The sequence below is a fragment of the Anolis carolinensis genome, chromosome 1, assembly GCF_035594765.1.
Source record: "Anolis carolinensis isolate JA03-04 chromosome 1, rAnoCar3.1.pri, whole genome shotgun sequence".
Taxonomy (NCBI): domain Eukaryota; kingdom Metazoa; phylum Chordata; class Lepidosauria; order Squamata; family Dactyloidae; genus Anolis; species Anolis carolinensis.
The window spans coordinates 292,013,323-292,036,286 of NC_085841.1; the positions used below are offsets into that span (position 1 = coordinate 292,013,323).

At 37.7% G+C, this 22,964-nt stretch overlaps 1 protein-coding gene across 2 annotated transcripts in view; it reads left to right on the top strand.

Annotated features, from left to right (window-relative positions):
- Positions 1-7,248, top strand: part of ehf (ETS homologous factor) — a 54,838-nt gene extending 47,590 nt beyond the window's left edge. Inside the window, exons 7-9 of one of the 2 annotated variants that reach the window (XM_003225168.4) lie at positions 794-859; positions 1,376-1,571; positions 2,972-7,248. In XM_003225168.4, coding sequence (XP_003225216.1) covers positions 794-859; positions 1,376-1,571; positions 2,972-3,071 — 362 coding nt within the window. In that variant the 3' untranslated portion in view covers positions 3,072-7,248. The remainder of the gene's footprint in view (positions 1-793; positions 860-1,375; positions 1,572-2,971) is intronic. The other variant, XM_016996129.2, reaches the window with a different exon arrangement.
- The last annotated feature ends 15,716 nt before the right edge of the window (positions 7,249-22,964 follow it).

Consider the following 22,964-nt stretch of genomic DNA (forward strand, 5'->3'; position numbering starts at 1 on the left):
ACTTTGATTTGAAATTAAATTTCATTATATAGTTCAAACAGGAAAGGGAATCATGAAGCCCTGGAGATTTTGGCTAGAATTCATTATCATAGTTTGAATGTACTATCTAGAGTTACACATTTGTGATCGGCTTGTGTTCATGATCCCTACGTATTCAGTAGAGCAGGAAATACTTAGGGGCGTAAAACCAAGATATACCTTTTAAATTAATATGGGATGTTATGACATCCAGACACACAAATTCACCTTATGCCTACTTTTGCAGTTTTTATCATTGTTGTGGGGAAGGGCTTCATCATCACACTCTCAAAGTTCATCTAGGCCCTGTGGAAGACCCCACCCCATTTAGTGCCCAGTGGAGAGTGGGAATAGAAGAACCCACTCTATGGCCCTATAGCCAGATGCCGAATGACAAAGGAATCCACCAGGACCTCCTGGGGTTTTTGGGAAGTCCAGGAAAGATTGTCATCATCATTCCCCTTTCACCAGCCACTATATGCATAGGCAGAGGGAGCTTATATGAATAAGGTGAAATCCTTGGGACACGATTAGGGAGATGTGGTATAGTTCTGCCTGGATGGAACTTTGCACTATGTCTCCTGATATAGATTCTTGGGCATGATTTATTTCTCCTTTTGAAATCCTGCTTTTATGCAAGTTTGGTTGAATATGGTATAGTAAGTGGGCATGGACTATACATGTGATTTTGTGAGCTTTACATTGAGCTTTACATTGTGATTGTGACATAGCTTAGGTATGAAGAAGTAAGAACTGACTCCATTTTCTGTTGTAGAAGATTCTTCAGATGTTAAAAAAATAGCACAAGAACACACTCCGAAATCACATAACAAGAAGCACAGTAAGTCAACTGCTTTCAATCCAATGCAATACAGGTGTGATTCTTCTTAAGTGCTTATAATGCAAATAGCATCTTGGCAATGACAACAACAAGCCATAAATCTGAGACAGCTGCGTCTGGGGAGTCTTCTCTTGATGCAATTGATAGCACAGGTGAACTGTAAAGTGGATTGGTTGTGAGAAATAACATTTGCAATGGCCATGGATGGCAGTTTAGGAGAGAAAGGTGCCATATTATACTACAGCTCTAATGACACAGTTTAAATAGATATGTGAAAAAAGGAGGTAAAAGGTAACGTATCCAGGATATGAGTTAAACTTTTGTATTGTTTTTAAGGATCACAGATCTTGAAACCTGATTTTGGAAATGGAAGGGGAAATACATGCTTTAGAAATGTGAGCAATAAAATAGCCAGGTGTTCCTCAGATTTTCTTGAATAATGTACATTGGGTTATGTAGAGTTTTGTATATGTGTGTTTGCAAGTAATTTTCTCCTTGAACATTATTTTATTTTAGCTCCTCGAGGGACACACTTGTGGGAGTTTATCCGAGACATCCTTTTACATCCAGAGAAGAACCCAGGATTGATTAAATGGGAGGATCGATCTGAAGGCATCTTCAGATTTTTAAAATCTGAGGCAGTAGCTCAGTTGTGGGGGAAAAAGAAGAATAACAGCAGCATGACTTATGAGAAACTGAGTCGTGCCATGAGGTAAGAAAAAAAGAAAAAGATTATGGCTTATAATTGCTTGTATTTACTGTATGTGTGCTCACTGCACACACATCTTCAAATCACCTTAGTGACTCCATGAATTTCATAGGGTTTCCTTTGGCAAGAAATACTCAGAGGTGGCTTTGACAGTTCCTTCATCTAAAATATAGCCTACAGCACCTGGTATTCGTTGGTGATCTCCCATCCTAGCTAAACATATTCTAATTAAATAATTCACTACCTTTACATATGGACCCAAATTATACGGTCACATTGCATTAAATGGAAAATAATACATACTTGTGAATCATGCAGTCATCTAAATTATTTTAAAACAATGATTTTGCTTCCAATGAGATTTTTATTGTGTGACTGCAATTATTACCTATACATTTCACCAGGCCAATTTCATTGTAACAGTTTATAATATAACATCATGGCTCTAAACATGTCCAGCAGCACGGTTGCTGGTATCGTCCTAGAATTCTTATATCAGATACTTGTATCAGTCCCACCTGCATCTGATTTGCCCAGATTTGGAGGTCTGTAGGTCTTGATTTGCCAATACAATATGAATGGAAATTACTGCATGAAACATTTTTAAAAGGAATGTAGTAGGCAGTAATATGAGGACATGTTTGTAGTTCAGGATAAATTAATTACATCTAAAAGATATTGCTACAAACCAATTACAAGGAAGACAGTCCAAGACTCGACTGCATGAAGTCAATAACCCTTAAAGTCATTCCTGGATGCCTACATGACATTCAGAGACTTCGGGTCTTTTTTGCTGAGTAAATCAGGTTTTATCTCCACACTAAGGAAAAGTAGGAAATGCTCTGGAATTTGGGTGAAATGGTCCCACACTTTGGGTTCAGCATGAGCCTCCACCACCATCCTTTTCCCATGTGCTCATCACTGCAGAGAAAAGAGGAGAGATTGGGTTCATGTCACCCTCATCGTGATCATGCATGGTTGGGCTACTGAAATTCTACTTGAATCTTGCCCCCCCCCCCCAAAAAAAACAAACCCCTAATTTTAAAATATTTTATCTCCTAGATTCCTTTGGAATTGGCCATGCTAGCTGGGAACTGTAGAGCCAAAAGTAATCTTTTCAAGTTCTGGTTCTAGCATTCTCTTCACATGAAAGTATTGGATAGAAACCAGGGTGTTATGTGGAAGGATGTTCATGTTTCGTTATACACCAGATTATATTATCAGAGGAACAGTAAACTCCAAATTATATTTCTTTTTACTTGAAATGAACTAAACTGTTTTCTGCTTAGGGAGAAAAAGAGCTTGTTTGCTAAGCCAAATTCTGAATTTCACCCAAGAGTTCATCTACCATCATTACTAAATATATTTTTGTTAAATCTGATTTTATTATTTCTTTTCAACAGGTATTATTACAAAAGAGAAATTCTTGAACGTGTAGATGGCCGAAGACTGGTATACAAATTTGGGAAGAATGCTCGTGGTTGGCGAGAAAATGAGAACTAAAGGCAACTCAAAAACAACAAAAACCAACCTCCAAATAATTATAGTTATACAATAGAGCTACCACTAGAAGGAACTCATAGTGGATGTAAATATTTCAAAGACTGTTTTCTTCTATTTATGTACAAAATTGGGTGGAAGGCTGTAATCTACTCTAGTGGGAAGAAGGAACTCTGTTGTTTGTTGATGTGAAATATTTTTTATTTGAAATATGTCCTTCTACAGGGAAAAATGTACACAGTTTTCTGTGACCTATGATAATGTGGTATGGTTGTGTTTGGGTATGTATTTGCCTTTCTTATGAAGACGCTTGAAAAGTGTATTCTGGGATAAATGTGATTCATTATAATACTGTGAGAGTTGTATGCTGTGGGAGGAAATCATAGGGCATTACTTTTCATTTGGGAGGTTGAAATAAGGCCTATTACTTCCTGCGTATGAAACAAATGAGGACTTAGCTTTTTCTCAGTTGTAAGGATTGCTTGAGGAGATCTGTCCATGCAACATCATGTCTCTCTTATTAGACATAGCAGCATGCTAAGAGACAGTCAGCAAACTTGACCTGTTGCTTGTGTCTTTAATTGGAACACATTTGGTTTAGCTTCATTTGGAGTCTTACAATTAGAAGCAAATTTGATCCTTCAATTGAAGACTGTGTTATATTGACATAGAACCTGTTCTCACTCAGAAAGGATTGGTTTAATTTGTGATATCACTGAAAAGTGTTTTTTAATTAAATCAAAGCTTTCCCTTTTTCTTTAATGTAAATGTGGTCAATATATTCTGAAATCATGTCATACTATGACAATTAACCCTTTCACATTGCTCATTTCGAATAGTGTGATTCCACTTTAATTGCCTTGGCTGCATACTATGGAATCCTGTGATTTGTCATTTGATGAGTGCTACAGCTCTCTGGCTGAGTATTCTGAGTTGCCTCACCTTAAACTACAACCCTCAGGATTACATATGATGTTTCCATGGCTGTTGAAGTAGAACAATAGTAGAATCATAGCTCTATAGTTACACTGGGTAAAACAACCCCATGTGAAGGTCAGTTCTCAGCTTGGCTTTCGGTATAAATGTTTCCTTGCATAGGGTCACATTTCAAAATTTCTGTATATCAAAGCTAAATGACAGACTATGTGCTTTGGGGCATGCAAAGCATACTCTTTCCCGTACTCACATAAATATGATGTACATTGGTCTCAGCCTAACAGAAGTGCTAAATCTCCATCTTTATTGCACTACGCCATATTTGCACTCCCCTGCATTCAAAAACACAGTTCTATTTGCAGGGATTTTTGTTGTTGTTCGTCTTGTGTTTTGGAAGAGCATTCAGTCATGTGAATACTTACTTGCAGTTTGAAGCAAGACAGCTTAGATGCAGATTTAACACTTCTGGTGAAACCAAGCTATTGTTCTAAGGGCTATATTTAAAAATGGCCCCTTTCAATGTTTGCCTTGAGTGCAAACATTTTGAACTAGAATTCTGTGTTTCCATTTTAGAATTGTTTGGGATGGGAGCATAGGAGGAGGATAAAGCAAGTCACAAGATAGAGCAGAGCTTCTGGAAAATTAACCATTCTTTAAAAGGGATCAAAGTTTTGTGCTACCTTAGACAAACAGATTTATTTTGGCATAGGCGTTTATGGACTACTACCCACTTTGTTTGCTGCAACAGGTCAATGTGGCTCCCTCTCTGGCCTTTACAGAGAAAACACACCTGGGCATGTCAGGTAGACAACACCTTCTTCTGTACAGTTCTTGCCAAAGCTGTCACCATGAATTAGAGCTATGTGACATTTTTGACTTTACATAAGATGGGCGAGGCAGGTTCATCTTATTTACAGATGAAGTCATAAGACTCTGTCCTTCAGAGCATGCATTTTCTTTTTGTGTGCCTATATTTTGTTATTCTGAATAGTTGTTCTATCTCAGTAATTTTTCTTCCTTTCTCCTCAGCTTATTCCACAGCTCCATTTTAAAAACTTGATGAGTTCTTGGTGTGTAATCATCATTCTCTCCATAAATGCTAGACACCGGTCTCAAATTGTCATTCTTTTGTGATTTAGGTACTGCCAGCATAAAGGGCCATTGAGCCAAAGAGGCATTTCAAATGTGAAATATGTGTCATTTTTTAGATATACACATATATTTTAAAAAATAAAATACTTTCCAGAAGTCTCAGGCTGTACCTTCAATTAATGAATTATTGGCAATTAAAAAGAACTTCACGAAGTCCTTTTTCTTTGGGTAATATGAGGTAGTAATTGAAACAAGTTCAGTGGTATCTGCAAAACTGTAGAAAAGCTGATGCCTGCAATGCTATGTCACAATGATAGTGACTTTAAGGGAATTCTTCAGGTATTTTTTCCTTATTCTTTTTGGCCTTATATGTTTCTTGCTTTGGAAAATTTGCTACTATTTCATCATTTCTCAGACCATAGAAATCAAATGATGTGGAAATTATGCAATTATGTAAATGTATGTCCTTGCAGAAAGGATGATATTGTAAAGATTATGCCAAGAGTTAACTGTCAAGATTATGAGAAAGTTTATTTTTGAATTACAGTTTTCAAAATTACTTAGCCAGCAAGATGATTCTGGGAGTTGTCATCCAAAAATGTCTTTCTCTAGGTTAGAAAAAGATATGTAAAGAACTGGGTGAATATTGATGGTATACTGCAGACTTCAGCTGGTAAAATACTTACTGTATATACTCATATATAGGTCTAGAAATTTTAGTCAAAATATTGACTCAACCTGGGTCAATTTATTCACAGGTCAATATAAGTACTGTAGCTTAATACTAATAAAAAAAAGAGCCATCCCATTTTCTGAATATAGTCTGGGGTGGCACTGGCACTTTCCCCTCTCTCTGGAATGACCCTTGACCTATCCCTGGGTCATGGTATGTTTTCATCATGGTAAGCCATGGGAAACAAAGTACTATGACTGTATTATGTTTTGATTGTATATAAAACAGATTTTGCAAAACATTTGCTTACAATAAAATTGTGCTTGTTCTAAATAGTGTGTTTCCCAAATGGTGCTTCTCCAGATGTTTTGGACTTCAGCTCCCACAGTTCCTAACATCTGGTAAACCAGATGGGATTTCTGGGAGTTGAAGTCCAAAACACCTGGAGGAGCACAGTTTGAGAAACACTGTTCTAAATGAAAGTGGTTTTCAGAGATGTTCACCTGGAAACAGTTTCCCTTAAACAGACTACTCTCCTTAACCACAATTCCACTAATTTTGTTAATATCTTTCAGCACTCTTGCCATACTGAAAACAATATATGTTTGTAGTGCAGATATGAACTTTGAATAACATCTAGTGAATAGTTTCTTTTCAGGTCCATGTTCCACCTCCACTGGATTATTAGTTAATCCCAAACTATTAATCTAAAATAGTGAACAATACCGTCAGATATTTATGACTGCTTTAAACGTTTCTCATTTGATTACATGATGTCATAGATTTGAAAACAGAGCCAAAGTAACATTTACTCTGCCACAGAGAAAAAGTAAATCTATTATGTGCCATGGGTCTTGCCAAGCACAGATAGTCCCAGCCAAAATTGAACCTTTTTCCAGTTATAAGCAATAGGACATAATGAAGACATGAATGTTTGTATCAGGTTGCTTTTAAAACATAAAGGCATTTCTGAGATTTAATGTGTTTCCAAAAATGGAGTAGTATTTTTTATTAAAAAGGTGTATATTTTATACAAATAACATATGTATAGATTTGTATTGTAGCATAATTTTAAAGATGTGTAAAGTTCTATATAAGAAAAATATTTTACTGTATATAAAGAGATAACCATAAGCAAATCAGATGGTCAAATAATCTGTTGATCTGCTATGAGATTTTGCTTGTGACATTTTTGTGTACAGTACAGATTGATCCTCTATTCATAAATAATTACTACTATATCCAATGTGGCTCATCTGAGATAAGTGTGCATAGGATTTAAGCCAGTCTTTTTTCAAAGACACTTCTTGAGACATGTTTCTTGCCATGTAAAATGCAGAAACTATTATATGCTGAACAACACAGTTTGCTTGTTTCAGGAAAATGAATAGCATCTTATTTAATCTGTTACAGAAGTGCCGAATTAATTCTAAACACTGATTCTGTCTAATTCTGTTAATTAAAAACCAGTGAATTTTCTCTGTGTGGTGTTTTTGTTAATAAACTAAATTCCCCACTGCAAGAGTATGAAAATATGATAAATAGTTTTTTGTATGCCTTCAATTAGTTTCCAATTTAGAATGACCCTAAGGCAAAACTATTATGGTGTTTGCTTGACAAGATTCTTTCAGAGAGAGAGGCTGCATTTACTTTCCACTGAGGTAGAGGAAGTATGACTTAACCAAGATCACCCAATGGGTTTCCAAGGTGAAGTAGGGGATTCAAACCCTAGTCTTTAGAGTCACATTCCAGTGGTCAAACCACTACACCATACTGGTTCTAATGTAGTAATAAGAAACAAGAAATCAGAAGCATTGCAATTAGAGAAATTCCTGTCTTTAAATTTATTTTTGAAAAATTCTGTTCAGAACTCCCACAACATCTGGTATAAAATATTTTTTAATTGTCTGAGCACAGGGCAATTAATTTGGTGATGCTTTTTAAAACTATTTTTGTAGGTCCAATGTCTCCCCCAAAATGGCAGCTTTTAATTTCTTAATAGCATATGATGAAATATGCAAACATTTTAGTCCCCTTCTGATATTAAACCTTCCACATTTCAGATATGTGTGTGTTTGCTTTCATGTGTTTTAAGAATGATTTGACAGAGAATTTACCTTGCTACCACTGCCTCTCCTCCCAGAAACTGCTCTGTAGGCAAGACAATCGTTCCTCTCTTTTGGCTTCATCCTTCAAAAAGTGCAACACTTTATTAAAATTAGCTGGTGTACACTAATATAGTGCATGCACTCTATAACCTATGTATTTGTGTACACACTGTACCCTTCTTTAGCAACCACTCATAACTAGAATACAAGTGAAGAATAAAACAAAAACTATGCCATTTACTTGGAGACACCAGACTTATAAATATTTAACACTTATTTTAAATGAAATGCAACTAGGGCAAGAATAAGGTTGAGAATGAAACAAAATGATGTGTTTAATTACAAACGAAGTCTTAAGAGAAATCCAGTAAAATTGATTGATGATTATAATAATAGTGTCAAAGTCATGACTAGCTGCCTCATCATACGGGGCTAAAATTGGTGGCATACACCAATCTAGCTCCGTTCACCCATGGAGCTGACTGGCTCCTATCAGACAATGACATGTCGGCTCCATGGGTGAAGGAGGGTGGAACTGGCACACCGCTGCGGCACCACGAGAAGCTTCCCATGTTGCCATATCTATGGGGGGAAGTTACATGCACCATGTGCTCTCCATGCGCACCCATGCTTTCCCCATGTGATTACCCTCCTGGTGATGCAAGGCATGTGGGGCTGGATTCCCCATGCCTGCGGCAAAGCGTAGCACCTCCTCCTCCTGCCATTGACCATCTGATGAGGTCGTAATAAGTAGTGATCATGAATACAAAACAGCTATCTAAATTTACACATCCTTTTTTCTATGGCTGAAAGAAAAATAGGAAATGAAGTTCAACAGGGACAAATGCAAAATACTTCACTTCGGCAGAAAAAATGGAATGCAGAGATACAGAATGGGGGACTCCTGGCTCGACAACAGTAGGTGTGAAAAAGATCTTGGAGTCCTCGTGGACAACAAGTTAAACATGAGCCTAAAATGTGATGCGGCAGCTTTAAAAGCCAATGGGATTTTGGCCTGCATCAATAGAAGTATAGCGAAATCATGCTCCCCCTCTATTCTGCCTTGGTCAGACCACACCTGGAATACTGTGTCCAATTCTGGGCAACACAACTGAAGGGAGATGTTGACAAGCTGGAATGCGTCCAGAGGAGGGCAACTAAAATGATTAAGGGTCTGGAGAACAAGCCCTATGAGGAGTGGTTTAAAGAACTAGACATGTTTAGCCTGCAGAAGAGAAGGCTGAGAGGAGACATGATAGCCATGTACAAATACGTGAAGGGAAGTCATGGGGAGGAGGGAGCAAGCTTGTCTTCTGCTGCCCCTGCGGACTAGGACATGGAACAATGGCTTCAAACTATAGGAAAGGAGATTCTACCTGAACATCAGGAAGAACTTCCTCACTGTGAGGGCTGTTCGGCAGTGGAACTCTCTCCCCTGGACTGTGGTGGAGGCTCCTTCTTTGGAGGCATTTAAGCAGATGCTGGATGGCCATCTGTCAGGGGTGCTTTGAATGCAATTTCCTGCTTGGACTGGCTGGCCCATGAGGTCTCTTCCAACTCTACTATTCTATGATTCTATGATTCTATAATTCTATGAAATGAACATCTGGGAGAGTAGGGCTGGATGATACCAAAGGAGACACTTAGAAGTATAGTGGGTTCTTGATATCTGCTGGAGTTTGGTTCCAGGGCCTCCTATAGATACCAAAATCTGTGGATGGTCAAGTTCCATTATAAAACCAAGTTTTATATGCAGGGCCAATTGCACAGAGATGTACTAGTTACACATATGGTCCTTCAGTTTGGTTCCCAGGATGAATTTAGCCTCAGGGTTAAAATGGCTTCCTGTTCATGATTTAGATCTATCATTAAAACTGGGTGAATAAATTATGGCAAGGGTTGGGAAATGACTAGTGGTATAAGCTACAATTGTCCTACTCTGCCAATCATGTAATCTGTTTTAACACACAACACAAGCAGATAAAGTCACCAGGTTTTCAAAATACCTATAAGAGACAGATGAAATCTATGACAAGAAGAATTGACAATCAAGGAGCAGTGATTCACAAGTTTGTGGTCTGCCTAGAAGTAAATTTGTGTCAGTAGTACACATACTTGTGAATCACTGCTCCTTGATTGTCAACTCTTTATGTTATGTATTAACTTACTTCTCTGTAAAATTAACATAATTATTCAGATTTATAAAATGCATGTAGCCACATTTTGTCTGTTTGAAGGGTTCACGCTATAAGATATATTTGGCATTTTGTTCTGTCTATATAAAAAGATAAGTTAGGCAGCCTTCTAATAAGGTACATCCCTTATTTCTGTCCTCAAAGAAGAGGCATCACTTATAATAAGGGACAGCTAGGAACCCTACAGAAAAGGACATGAGTCTATTTTAGAAATGTTGTTTCTTTTCTGCATAGCCTACCCCATCTTTCCCCTGCAAGATCTCTAATGAGCCTTCAGTGCCAGGAAGCAGATGCATGTAGCCCAGTGGTTCTCAGCCTGGGGTCTCCAGAGGTTTTTGGCCCTCAACTCCCAGAGATCCTAACAGCTGGTAAACTGGATGGAATTTCTGAGCCTTGTAGGCCAAAAACATCTGGGGACCCCAGGCTGAGAACCACTGATGTAGCTGGTCAAACAACTGGAACAGTTATTTGCCCTTTTATTAGCAAGTACCATACATACTTGAGTATAAGCCATGGTTTTAAGCCTTTTTTAGGGCTGACCCCCCCCCCCCCCCGTCCCTCTGGCTTATACTCAAGTGAGGATCCTGGCAGGCTTATATTTGAGTCAGCTTATACTCAAGAATATAGGTAATTAGAGTTGGACAGTCTTATCTTATTAAAGTCTTATTATTATCTTAAATTACAATTTTATGTAAATATTCCAAAGCATTTAACCTACTGATGCCTCAATTGATGTAATTTTATTGGTATCTATTTTTATTTTTATTTTTGAAATTTACCAGTAGCTGCTGCATTTCCCACCTTCGGCTTATACTCAATAGGTCTAGGTCAATTAAGTCAATAGGTTTTCCCAATTTTGGTGTAAAATTAGGTGCCTTGGCTTATATTTGGGTCGACTTATAGTTGAGTATATACGGTAAGTTGTTCCTTTGATGATGTCCTATTGTGCTATCACTCACTATGAGATGTACCAGATTCTGACCTGTGAGAGGATCCTTCTAATGTGTTTCAAATATTATGAGCTATTTTCATGTCACTCTTTCAAATGAGTGTATATGTGTATGTGTGTGTGTGTGTGTATATATATATACACACACACACATATATATATACATACACACACACACATATACACAGACATATACATATATACATACATTAACAGCGTACAGTATAACAAAACATGAAACAATGAACATTTTACAAACACATAATCCCACCACCAAGCCCTGAACAAGTATCATTTCCTTGTCAACCAGTAAACAAATTTCATATCCAAAATTCCAGGGGGAGGGGGGGGAGGACAAATAGAAATAGATCTGATTTTGATTTATACTGGTCAGTTTTTATTAAATATGTCTTAGACAGTGAAAAAGGAAAGCAATACAACTTTGTTGGTTGGGAATTTTCATGTCACTCTAAATTTTAAGGTAGTGAAATAAATGAAAATGCTCTTTCTAATTACCATGTTTCTAGAAAGACCAGCAAAGCAACAAATGCATTTTAATCCTGATTAGCCATAGGAGTGAATTGGGTGCTCTCATGTCAGTGGGGCAGTTAATCAATTCCAGGTTTTAATCTGTTTTAAAGGAACATGTCAAGGTATCCGTCAAAGAAAGGTAGTTTTAAAGAAACTATCCAAAATGTGGAATGGATTCACTGCCACAAAGAAATGGAAACCACCAGTCACTACTGAGCACCTGTGAACTTGATATTCTGTTTTTTAAACTTCATTCACCTCAATCATTCAGGGGCTTGGCTGCCAATGAAAAGTAGCCACAGGGAAAATAGATAATTATAATACTTGCAACATCTTGGCTTTGGTAGTTCAAGACTTGCATTAATTGTGTAGTTTATTTTGAGCTAAAGTAGATAAAAAACACTAGACTTCTGTAATAGTTCTCAAATGCCTTGGGAATTAAGACTAGAAAGAGTTTCCCGTAAGAAAAGAAATAATGGATCGCAAGTAATATCACTGCAATGCTGAATTTATGAAAGGAACAACCATGAGAAGGATCGCATTCCCTACTAGGTTGTTGGCAAATCCATAAAGAATTGAAGATTCAATAAAAACGAGACATCATATAATCTAGGAACTGTATGATCACTAATGGAGGATTGTTTTGCATGGAGGAGTGTTTTGGAGAACGGGTTCCACATAATAGAACCATCATGTGTCTGGGACCATCATACAATCAAGCTCAGTCACCTGGTCTGTCATTTCTTCATAGCATTCAGTCCAATAGGTACACATTTTAGGAAAACGTTTTCTTTATACTATGCTTTCAAGGCAATCAACACTGTGGGTGATGGAGCTATATGAATAGGGGCCAGGATTAAAGTACACAAACTTTGTTTCATACACAAAATTATTAAGAATATTGTGTAAAAAATTACCTTAAGGCTATGTGTATAAGGTATTTATTAAACATAAGTGAATTTTGTGTTTAGACTTGGGTCTCATTTCCAAGATATATCATTATTTACATATAAAGAAATACAAATATTTCAAGATCTGAAAAAAATTAAATTTAAAACATTTTAGTCCCAGGTGCTTTGGACAAGAAATACTCGATCTGTGTATGTATTAATCTACACCTTTAAAAAAAGGATTATGAAGCTGTATATAGATTATATTCCTTTTTAAAAAATAAATCCTGAAGACCTTCCTAGAATGCTATATGATTATGAATGATAGAATTCCTCATACTGCTTTGTCTCCATAACTGAGAACAATGAAAATTTACAGTGTTTGTTTTGTTCATAAATCTTAGCTTTCTGAATATTTAGTTGTCACCAGCCACCTAAAGTCAATGCTTTATACAAAAATAGCCATTTTCAAATCAACATATTTTCTTCATCACAAACATCCAATACTTCACATTGTTCCAATAGTTTAACACCTGTTCCCCTCAATGTTTCGTCATCAATTAACATGCAAAAACATTTATTAAAACTAAACAGAAAAGCCCTTGGGGAGATTTTCATAGAAATAATTATCAGATGCCAATTTAAATGCCAAATGCAGATTGCCTCAAAATAGCTTATTCTGCTGAACAAGCATATGGTTTTGCATCTGAAATTACGCCATGGAATGATGGAAATCAGTCTAGTGCTTCTCATTAGCAATGTCCTACATATTTTGGAATCCACTGAAATTATTACAGCATGGATTATACTGACCTTTGGAATTTAATTGTATATCTTTGCATCTAATTCCTTTATAGCTGCCCATAGGGATCAATATTGCCACTACAAAAAGCAACACTGCATAGTGAATGCATGTGCATGTACCCTTATCTGCCATTTTCAGAAGAAGACAATGATAACTCACTTACAACCTCATCACATTGAGAGGAGAAAGCATGGGTGACCATCCCTTTAAGAGTAGAGAATTGCCCCTCTTATATCATCAGCAGTCCTCTTTCGCATTCTGCCTCTCCATCACACTCACACATGGGAACCTAAGAGCTAGCAATACATTAATCATACATTCATCACAAAATCAGCATTACGTTTTTTTGTTTAAAACTATTGCTTTCCATGGGATCCTATGGTTCTGTATCAAAGCCCATAGGATACAAGAGACAGTGATCCAGGTTAAACATATTGCTTTCCATGGGATTCTATGTTCTGCTTCAAAGCCTATAGGATACAAAAGACAGTGATCCAGGTTAAAACCATTGGTGATACTTGGGCAATGAAACAGGATGGGGAATTGTGATGGTCCCATTGTAGCTGTTTTTCATTTGTAAACATGGGAGTAAAGTGTGCTAAGAGGTAGGAGCTCTGAACATGATTGTTGACCTGTGTTCAGAATTCCTTCCTTTCAGGACATTTCCGCCTCTTTTTAACCCTGGACCATGTAATGAGCTCCTTGCCTCTCCATGTTTGAAAAAATCCTGAAGTATCCTATCAGGGGGAAATTTCTCAATGTAATGAGGTCAGTTGCTGGAGTTCCCTCCTTTCAGAACACTTCTGCCTCTTTTCAACCATGGAGGGATTATGCATGACAGCCAGAAGTTACAGGACCTCTTCACACATACCTTTTTTTTTTTTGGCAGCAGCAGCTGGATTTTTATTCTTCAGCCATGGAGCCCAATGGCTCCCATCACATTCCAGCCAGCTGCTTCCGGGGTGGCTCTGTGGCTGGAGTGCTGCTGCCACTGAAAAAATGGCAATGGCAGACAACGGCAGGCTTGCCGTCTTTCCATTTGGAAATATGGGTCGAGCTGCTGAAAAAGGCTTCCCTCCATGTGGTGAGGAAGTGGGGAAGCTGTGATGGAACGATGCATGGGGAGGTGGGTCTCCATGCCTCCCACACCACCGTCAGTGAAATGAAATGATCCAGGACTCCTTCAGTGGCATGTGTGAGAAGGTTGTAGCTCAGTGCCTCTCCATACTTGAAGAGAGGCTGAAGTGTCCTACAACTAGGAAATTTCTCACTGTGATAAGGTGGTAGGTGTTCCTTAAGTTCTCAAGGTTCTCTAGGCAATTCTATGGTAACTACTGGCAGATGTTTCAAAGGATTTGCTATTATTCTGTTTCCTTCACTGTAAGTTCAGGAATGTATATCTTACAGATACAGGGGTCATACTGTAGTAAGCATAGAAACAGACCATAGTTTGGTAGTTTTTGCTCTGACCAACAGCTGCTCTCCCACAGTTTCCCATAATTAGGACAATTATTCAAGATGTTTCTCCACACTATTAATGGAAGCCACTGGTAGGAATGCCTCACTTGGAAAGTTTTATGGTGTAGCCAACCTTTATTGCCCTAGCCAGTTGAAAGACTTGTTAAGAAATTTCTTTCTATTGACAGAGAATTTCTATTGTGGGAGCATCACCATTCATATATTGGGGTTTTTATGTATGTACCAGTCTCTCAACCGAAAAACAGGGCAAGGTAGGACACAGAATTACAGTGTTTGCATGTGTAAATAGATATGTATAGAGCCAAATTTAGTAAAATAATGCTCTGTTTTAATTAGACAAGCAAAATAACCAGAAGAAACAATGACCGTATAATCTGCATATAATATGCCCAGTCTGTTCTCCAGGTGGTAATGCTTGAAAGACAACATCAAGACTCCCTCTTAATGGTTGTTAATAGTTTAACCTGGCTATGAAGTTTATGGACAGTGAAATAGAAGATTTTTTTAAATAGAGGACTTTCCTCTGACTGCTCTTTAAATATAACTTTACAGAGGATTGCATTCTGTTAACAGACATTTAATAAAGATATACAAGTTTTCTAACAGAATTTGGTTAATATTTACATATTCTAAATCTAAATAAATATGTTGGTCTAAGTGATCTTGAGAAAGACATTGTTGGTCTCAGCAGCCTCCCAAATACTCATCTTACTAAAATACCCTACGTTCACCCCAGGACAATTCCAGTTTTATTCAACTTTTCAGTGGGGTTAATCAAAAACCTGGCCCTTAAATATTACAGAACTATGCAGGAGGACTATTGAAGTCAACAGCATTTTCGAAAACTGTGAGACTGTTCATAGGGTTTTCAAATAATAGAATTGGAAGGCGTCTCATCAGCCAAAGTTGATGTTTATCTATACTCTTCTTTGGTTTGTCCTACATTTATTGGTATAAATTCAATCCTCATATCCCCATAAAGTGCCAACTGCTTTGATTCTAGACACCAGCAACTCCTGCTGGTTAGGATCAAGTCCAGGATTGCTGATCCCTTTGTTCCTTCTTCCACCATTTGAAAGAAGAAATTATCTGCAAGGCACATCAGGAATTTGCTTAGCAGATTTAGTCTTTCAGCAGATATTAGGCTAATTGAAGTTTCAACTAAATTACCAGTTCTTGCGTCCTGGAGATTTCTGAGATTTGTTTCTGAAAAGCATAATCCACTACCTCAGCTTTGCTTGGTGGTGTGTAGCAAACTCTTATCACAATTTTTTTATTTATTTCTCAATTTATCTTTACTTAAATACTCTCAACTGGTTCAGTCTGGTCATTCACATGATTTTATACTAACAAAATTGTCCTTAATGTTTCATTCACTTTGTTTTTAGAATTTTGCAATATCTACACTGATGCATCAATTTAATTGCATTGTTAAAAGCAGTCACCTGCTTTTAACAATGTACATTAAAAAAGCAATGTACATTAAAAAAAATTGTTAGAGATGATTTGTTGTTCCTGGTTTGTATTTGTAGGGTTGGGGAAAGCTAATCCAGTCAAGTCTGAAATGTCTTCTGTCTTGTTTTGACTGAATAATGAATAGTACTTTGTAGTTGGAAAAATGGAGGTGGATGAGGTATGAGGGACCTAACTATTCTTCTAGATGCCTGCTAGAATTAAGCAACTGTGAGAGGGGAAGACATAATGGGGAAATCACTCCCCCTCCCACACACACACACACACTTTGCTCAGTTGTTTTGGCTCCAAGCATCAATAGATGACTGTCTTCTCATGTTTCCTCACTTACTTGGGGGATTTCTCCCCACTATACAATTAGCTTTCCACATTCACTAAGGTTAACCTTCTCCAGATTGGATTATTATGGCTGGGCGTTTACTATAGAATTGGATTGGAGGATGTACATATTCCTAGAGAGAATCTTTTAATAAAACCTACAAAAGTCAAACCCACAAACTGGATGGGCAACTGTAGTCCTTATTCTTTCCTCATAACTCAGCCATGGAAAAGATTGGAGGAAGAGAAAATATCAAGAGCATGAAGGGCTGGCTATCCAGGATCTTTACTTTCTCAGACCAACTTACCTCCTCTCCAGTAGTAGTTGGTAGTTTCGACATCGGTGAGGTGGCTAACCTGCCATTGGTTCTAGTCTAAAGTTTAAAGGATCTGTCAAAGGTAACGAACCTATTTGTTGGATAGGTTGGATAAATGGCTTTTCATTTCAAAACCTAGAGTGGATTCACTACCCATTTGGCATCACATGCAAGATAGTAGCCCCAGCCATGTAACCTTCATTCTGCAATGCAGTCTACAATCTATACTACTGTCTATATCACTGCAATTATACTGGCCAGAAGCAATATGAGCTTAAACACTTCTTGGTTTACATAATGCTGTTGAATATCTATTTCTAAAATTTCCATGAGTAATTAAAATTGTATTACACTGGAAGACTAATTTCTGTTGTTCAATTAATTCCATTCACATTTGGCAATGGCTCAATTTGTATCTACAATGTGCCAGAATTCGACTGGCAACCACCACCTAGAGGACCTTATCATAGGCTGTCCTGAGACTGTGGAACGACCTGCCGAAGGAACTACAACAGCTAAATGAGCTGTCAGAATTTTAAAAGCATGTAAAGACCTATCTCTTCTGGCAGGCCTACCCAGCCAGTCTTTAAAAATGCATTTTAAATGTGTGTCATTTCCTTAATCTCTGTTTTGTGTATTTTAACATGTATTTTATAGAAATACATTTTAATATGTAGTTTTTCTAGAAATACATTTTAGAATGTGTATTTGTAGTATTTTACAGTGTTGATGTGTTTTAATTATTCTGAAAACCGCCTTGAGCCATGAGGAGAGGTGGATAAGAAATAAAATAATAATAATAATAATAATTATTATTATTAATTATTATCCACAACCTATTTTGTATAGATTACTTCATTTTCATTCATCTCTGCTCACCCATTTAATGTACTCAAGACATTTTCAATTTATAATATTGATGAGGAGGAAAGGAGACAGAGGTCAATTTGTCAGGGGTAATAATGCAATAACAAATGCCCTAAAGGCACCAGATCCTGTGTGATCTTGGATGTTAAGCAGGGTCAGCTCTGATTAATACTCTAATGAGAGACCACCAATGAATAACAAATGCTGTAGGCTATATTTCAGAGGAAGGGACTGACAAAACCACTTCTGATTATCTACTCAAGAAAAACCTATGAAATTAATGGGGCCACCATAAGCAACAGGTCACTTTAAGGCACACATATACATGATAACACAATATGCTGAAGGATCATCCAGATTCCTGGATATGAGCAATACAAAGTAAATGGTAATGTTTTATTTTAAAAATGAGGACACATTCTACTTTATATTTTGTTATTAGTTAAATCTCTCTAAAATAAGGAGTGTTATAAAGGTTTTAAAAAGATTGTATTTGCAGAATAACAAAGAATTGGGAGGGGACAGAAAAAAAGAAAGAAAAGTGAACCAGTTCTTCTTATAAGAGAGCAAAAGTAGTTGTTTCCATACTAATAGAATTAGTTCTTTCTTTGCTAGAAATTACAAATGAGCTGTGAACTGGTGCACACCTTTTAGGGGGAAGAAAAAGACCGGAATTCCTTTTACGCCCCCCCCCCTTCCCAAGATCTCATTTTCATCTCCCAGAACTACATTGTTCTGAAATATACAATTAAAGGTTTCACAATTAAGGGCAGGCTTTCAACGTTGAGGTTTCCAATGAACTATAAGGGTAGAATGAATCACTTTAAACACTGTATTGCTATTTCAAGTGCGGGAGGCAAAAATAATAAAACTAAGCAATAGAAAGTAATAGGCCTATTTTGACAATTATAATATAGTGGCAAATTACAGATATACTAGGTAGGCAAATATAAAAAGGTCAGTTGTTAAATTCACACAAAAGCATAAGAAAACCATGCAAGCCTTGTTAAAAATGGGAAAATAACACATTGGCTTATAACATTAGAAATGAATATAATCACGGAGCCACAAGCACATTTCTATTTAACTTTTGCCCTTGATAGTAGCAGATTTTTTAAAACTATTTTATCATTTTGAACTTTCCATAGTCTGAATATCATGTCAGCATTTGAGTATCCATTCTGATAAGTAAAAGGACTAGGCAGGATGGAATAGTGATTTGAGCATTGGTTTGGATTCCTGCTCATCCATGGAAACCCAGTGGGTGATCTTAAACAAGTCACGCTCTGTCAGCCTCACAGAGAGGCAAAGGCAAACTCCCCCTGAACAAATCTTGCCAAGAAAACATTGTGATAAGGTCATCGTGAGTTTGAAGGGACTTGAAGGCACACAACAATAGGGCCTGAGTGGTGTAGGAGCTCAACTGTCGGACTAGGATTATGGGGGACTAAGGTTAAAATTCCCACTCAGACATTGAATGATTGGGAATTTTTTACCTTGGGCAAATCCTACTCTCTCAGCTTTAAACAAAGACAATGGCAAACTTCATCTGAATAAATTTTGAAGAAAGACTTTTGCAGAGAAAATCCTGGAGAAAATCAGAGTCAAATTGAAAGAACACAACAAAAACAAAGGGCCAAGTATGAGGAACTGCTTTTAAGCTAAGAGCTGGATTAAATTCCAGATAAATTCTTAGGGGCTGTTTTCCAGTAGTGGGGAAAGATTGAGAACAGCAAATTCTAGTTGAATGTTCCTACAATCAGTAACTGGATCATGGAAGAGATATTTGGAACTTTTTGAAAAGAGATAAAGTTAAGATAAAAACTGAGAGGAGAATGATGATGATGATGATGATGATAACGATAATTCCTATGAACTTTATTCCTCCTTCTCATTATATGCTTGGAGCATAAGAATATTTTAAGTTAGAATCATAGAATCATAGAATAGTAGAGTTGGAAGAGACCTCATGGGCCATCCAGTCCAACCCCCTGCCAAGAAGCAGGAAATCGCATTCAAAGCACCCCCGACGGATGGCCATCCAGCCGCTGCTTAAAAGCCTCCAAAGAAGGAGCCTCCACCACAGTCCGGGGGAGAGAGTTCCACTGCCGAACAGCCCTCACAGTGAGGAAGTTCTTCCTGATGTTGCTTCTTAAAGGAGAGTAAGGAAGGCCCCCTTTCTCCTTTCCACCAGCCGTGCTTGAAACAGGAGTGGTATTGAGAGTAGGGCCTCCTCAGCTAATCGAAGAGCCCAGGCAGGCTTGTACAAGGAGATGCGGTTTTCTAGATAGGCTGGGCCTGAACTCTTTAGAGTTTTAAAGGTAATGACCAGCACTTTCTAGCACTTTGTATTTATACTAAACACTAAAGAACATCTTGAGTAAGCAAATATTGCCCTCTGAGCAATCCCAGAGGCATGGAGTGAGATTGAAAAGGACTGGGGTTCTCTTACTCTTGGACTAGAGATGCTTAAAAACAAAGTAAAGCATTGTTTTGAAATGGCAAAACCTGTTCTGAAACGGACAAGGTACATTAATATTTCATGTGATACATGACATTTCTGTAGTATATCATTATAGATCTGATATTATTATTCATAATCATTAGGTGTGCAGTCTGAATACTAAAACCTGGTATTCTCACATAGTTCAAACTAGGACAGAAAAGTCATCTGTATACGTGAATAGTATTTTATTAAGAGACATGGAAACAAACCCCCTCGATGGATTGTCACCTTGACATGGTGAGGGGGCTTGCGTGTTCCAATGAACCTGCGGGCACAACCACGGGAGTCACACACTCCCAGAAATGGCTGCATGGGAGGTTCCAGACCAAGCACAATCTGAAGACCCAAAGACCTCAACAGCGGAGCAGGCGGAGGATAACATGGTACATGTTACAACGGCTGTGAAGGCGGAAGAAGGCTGCAACAGACTGAGAAGCCACTTTTGTTGTGTTAATCACACCACTGCTGGGACCTCAATCTGTGAAGACTGTGTGTTGACCGGCCGTGCACCGACCTGCACACATTAAAAAAAAATCACGTACAGGCATCTTCCAAGAAATGGAGGACCATCATCCTCGAACTACAAGGGATTGCCTAAGGAAGGAAGGAAACAAACCAAGCAAAGAGAGAGAAATAACACACAACTATCATTCTGACGTAGTTTAGATACTGGGTGAGTTTCTTCAAATTCTGAAGGTATGGCAGGGAGAAACTATTCCAGGTTTAAGTTCATACTTTAATGGAGTTATCCAAAGTGCTGGACTATTTCCATCCCTCTGGATACCCACACCCTATTTTGAAGCCCATCAACTGCCATTGGCTGTAGTTCATGTACTAATAGTATGAGTCTCTCTGAATCTAGGTTCATCAGATTGGGCATTAAATTGCACCCTTAAAGAAACAGGAAATCACACAGTTAACCAGAAAATGAATCCCTTTGTCCATGAGAAGACAGAAAATTAACTTTTCCTCTATATGGGTGAACAAATTTTGTTATTGATGGACCAAGATTTTGGTGGCAAGTATATATAAAATTCCTTGGTCTATTTATTAGGGGAGGAAGACATAGTGTACCCTCTATTTCTGCTAGTATTGTCTTTATCAGGCTGAAATCTGAAGGGCCTGATATATTTGCAAGGGCCCTGTGTGCATTGTTATGCTGCATGATTTTGATAAAATGTAGTACTGTACTAGGTGTTCTTTAGCAACGTCAAACCTTGCTTCACAGCTAATGCATGGCATCGGTCCATACCACAAATTGTGCAATTTTCTCCAGTAAAAATATTGCTGTTTTCTTGGGGATTAAGATCATTATTTCAGTATGAACTTTGTCAAAGGGAGAAAGCCAGGGCTAAAGGAAACTTGGCACATGCTGTAGCTTCAAAATAAGAATGAAGCATGATCAGATGGAAAAAGGGTTCTTACATTCAGCAAATATCCATTCCCTTCTTTCTTTCCTGAAGCAAACAACAAAACCCTCACCTCTTTTCCCTCTTAGCATCTGTACCTGAAATATCCACCTCACTTTGCCTAACAACTGGATTGGTCCTGTCACATTTGCTAGAGTAGCAAGATGCTTCTGAGTTCATGCCCACGCAGACTTCCTTTAAGTAGTAGTCAATAGTGGGAACAGAATGCTTGATTAGATTTCTGATTTAGTTCAGTGTAGCTCTTCTTTTTGTCCTCATGCCATGACCAATAACATAATCCATCTAGGGCCAATGAGAACAAGGTGGCATAAATGAATCCACTAAATAATGGCTCAGAACAGGGCTCCCACATAATTTGAATATTGTATCATATCTGTATATCAAATAAATGAGTTTACTTTAAGCAAACATTCCAACATAGGGCGGTACTCAGAATGACTACAGTAAAATCAATATGAGAGCCATTAAGGGAACAGAATGAAGGACTCTTAACAGTTAGGCAGTGAGAGGGATTTTTAAAAAAAAGAAAATCCTAGATAAATGAGTACCTTTTAAGTATTTCTCCAGTTACCAGTGTGGAATTGTGTACTTTACATGATTTAGACTTGGTATGGGTAAACTTCTGCTTTGGATGTCAACTTCCCTAACTCCTAACAGCTGGTAAACTGGCTGGGATTTCTGGAGTTTGAAGTCCAAAACACCTGAGGAGCCAAAGTTTGCCCGTGTCTGGTTTAGACTGAGCAACAAAGTCCATACTTATTTGGAGGTAAATTCATTTGAATTCAGTGAGACTTACCTTTGGAAAAATATGCATTGCGGTCACGCTGTACATCTAAGTTTGTCAAAAGATTTTACTGTTGAGTAACTATTGATTTTGCAGAAGTTTGTTTGCTCCAGGATGAAACCAAACCCTAGGCATATCAGTTTAATCTTCAGCCAGCAAAGTTTACCTGTGGTGTTTTGGTTTATAAAATTCCTGTCTCTTTTCATCATTATTTGTACAATGTCACATCCACTCTTTGGTTAATATGTCATTAACACAGTAAGGCTGATTGTTCTGGTATATATGCTTCTTAGAACAAAAGATTTTTAAAAAACTTTTCAGAGAAAGGGCAGGAATGGGAGGTGGCAATAAGACAGGGAATGCTAAAAAGATGCTCCCAAATGAGATACTGTCAATCCTTCAGTCACTGGTGCCAGGGGCACAGAATCCCTATGAATCTGTAAAGACTGAATTTTTAAAACATAAAAAATTTAATTGACAGAACACCCCCCACCCCTAGAAATTTCTTGGTCTTCTACCATGACTCTATGGTCAACGTCCACC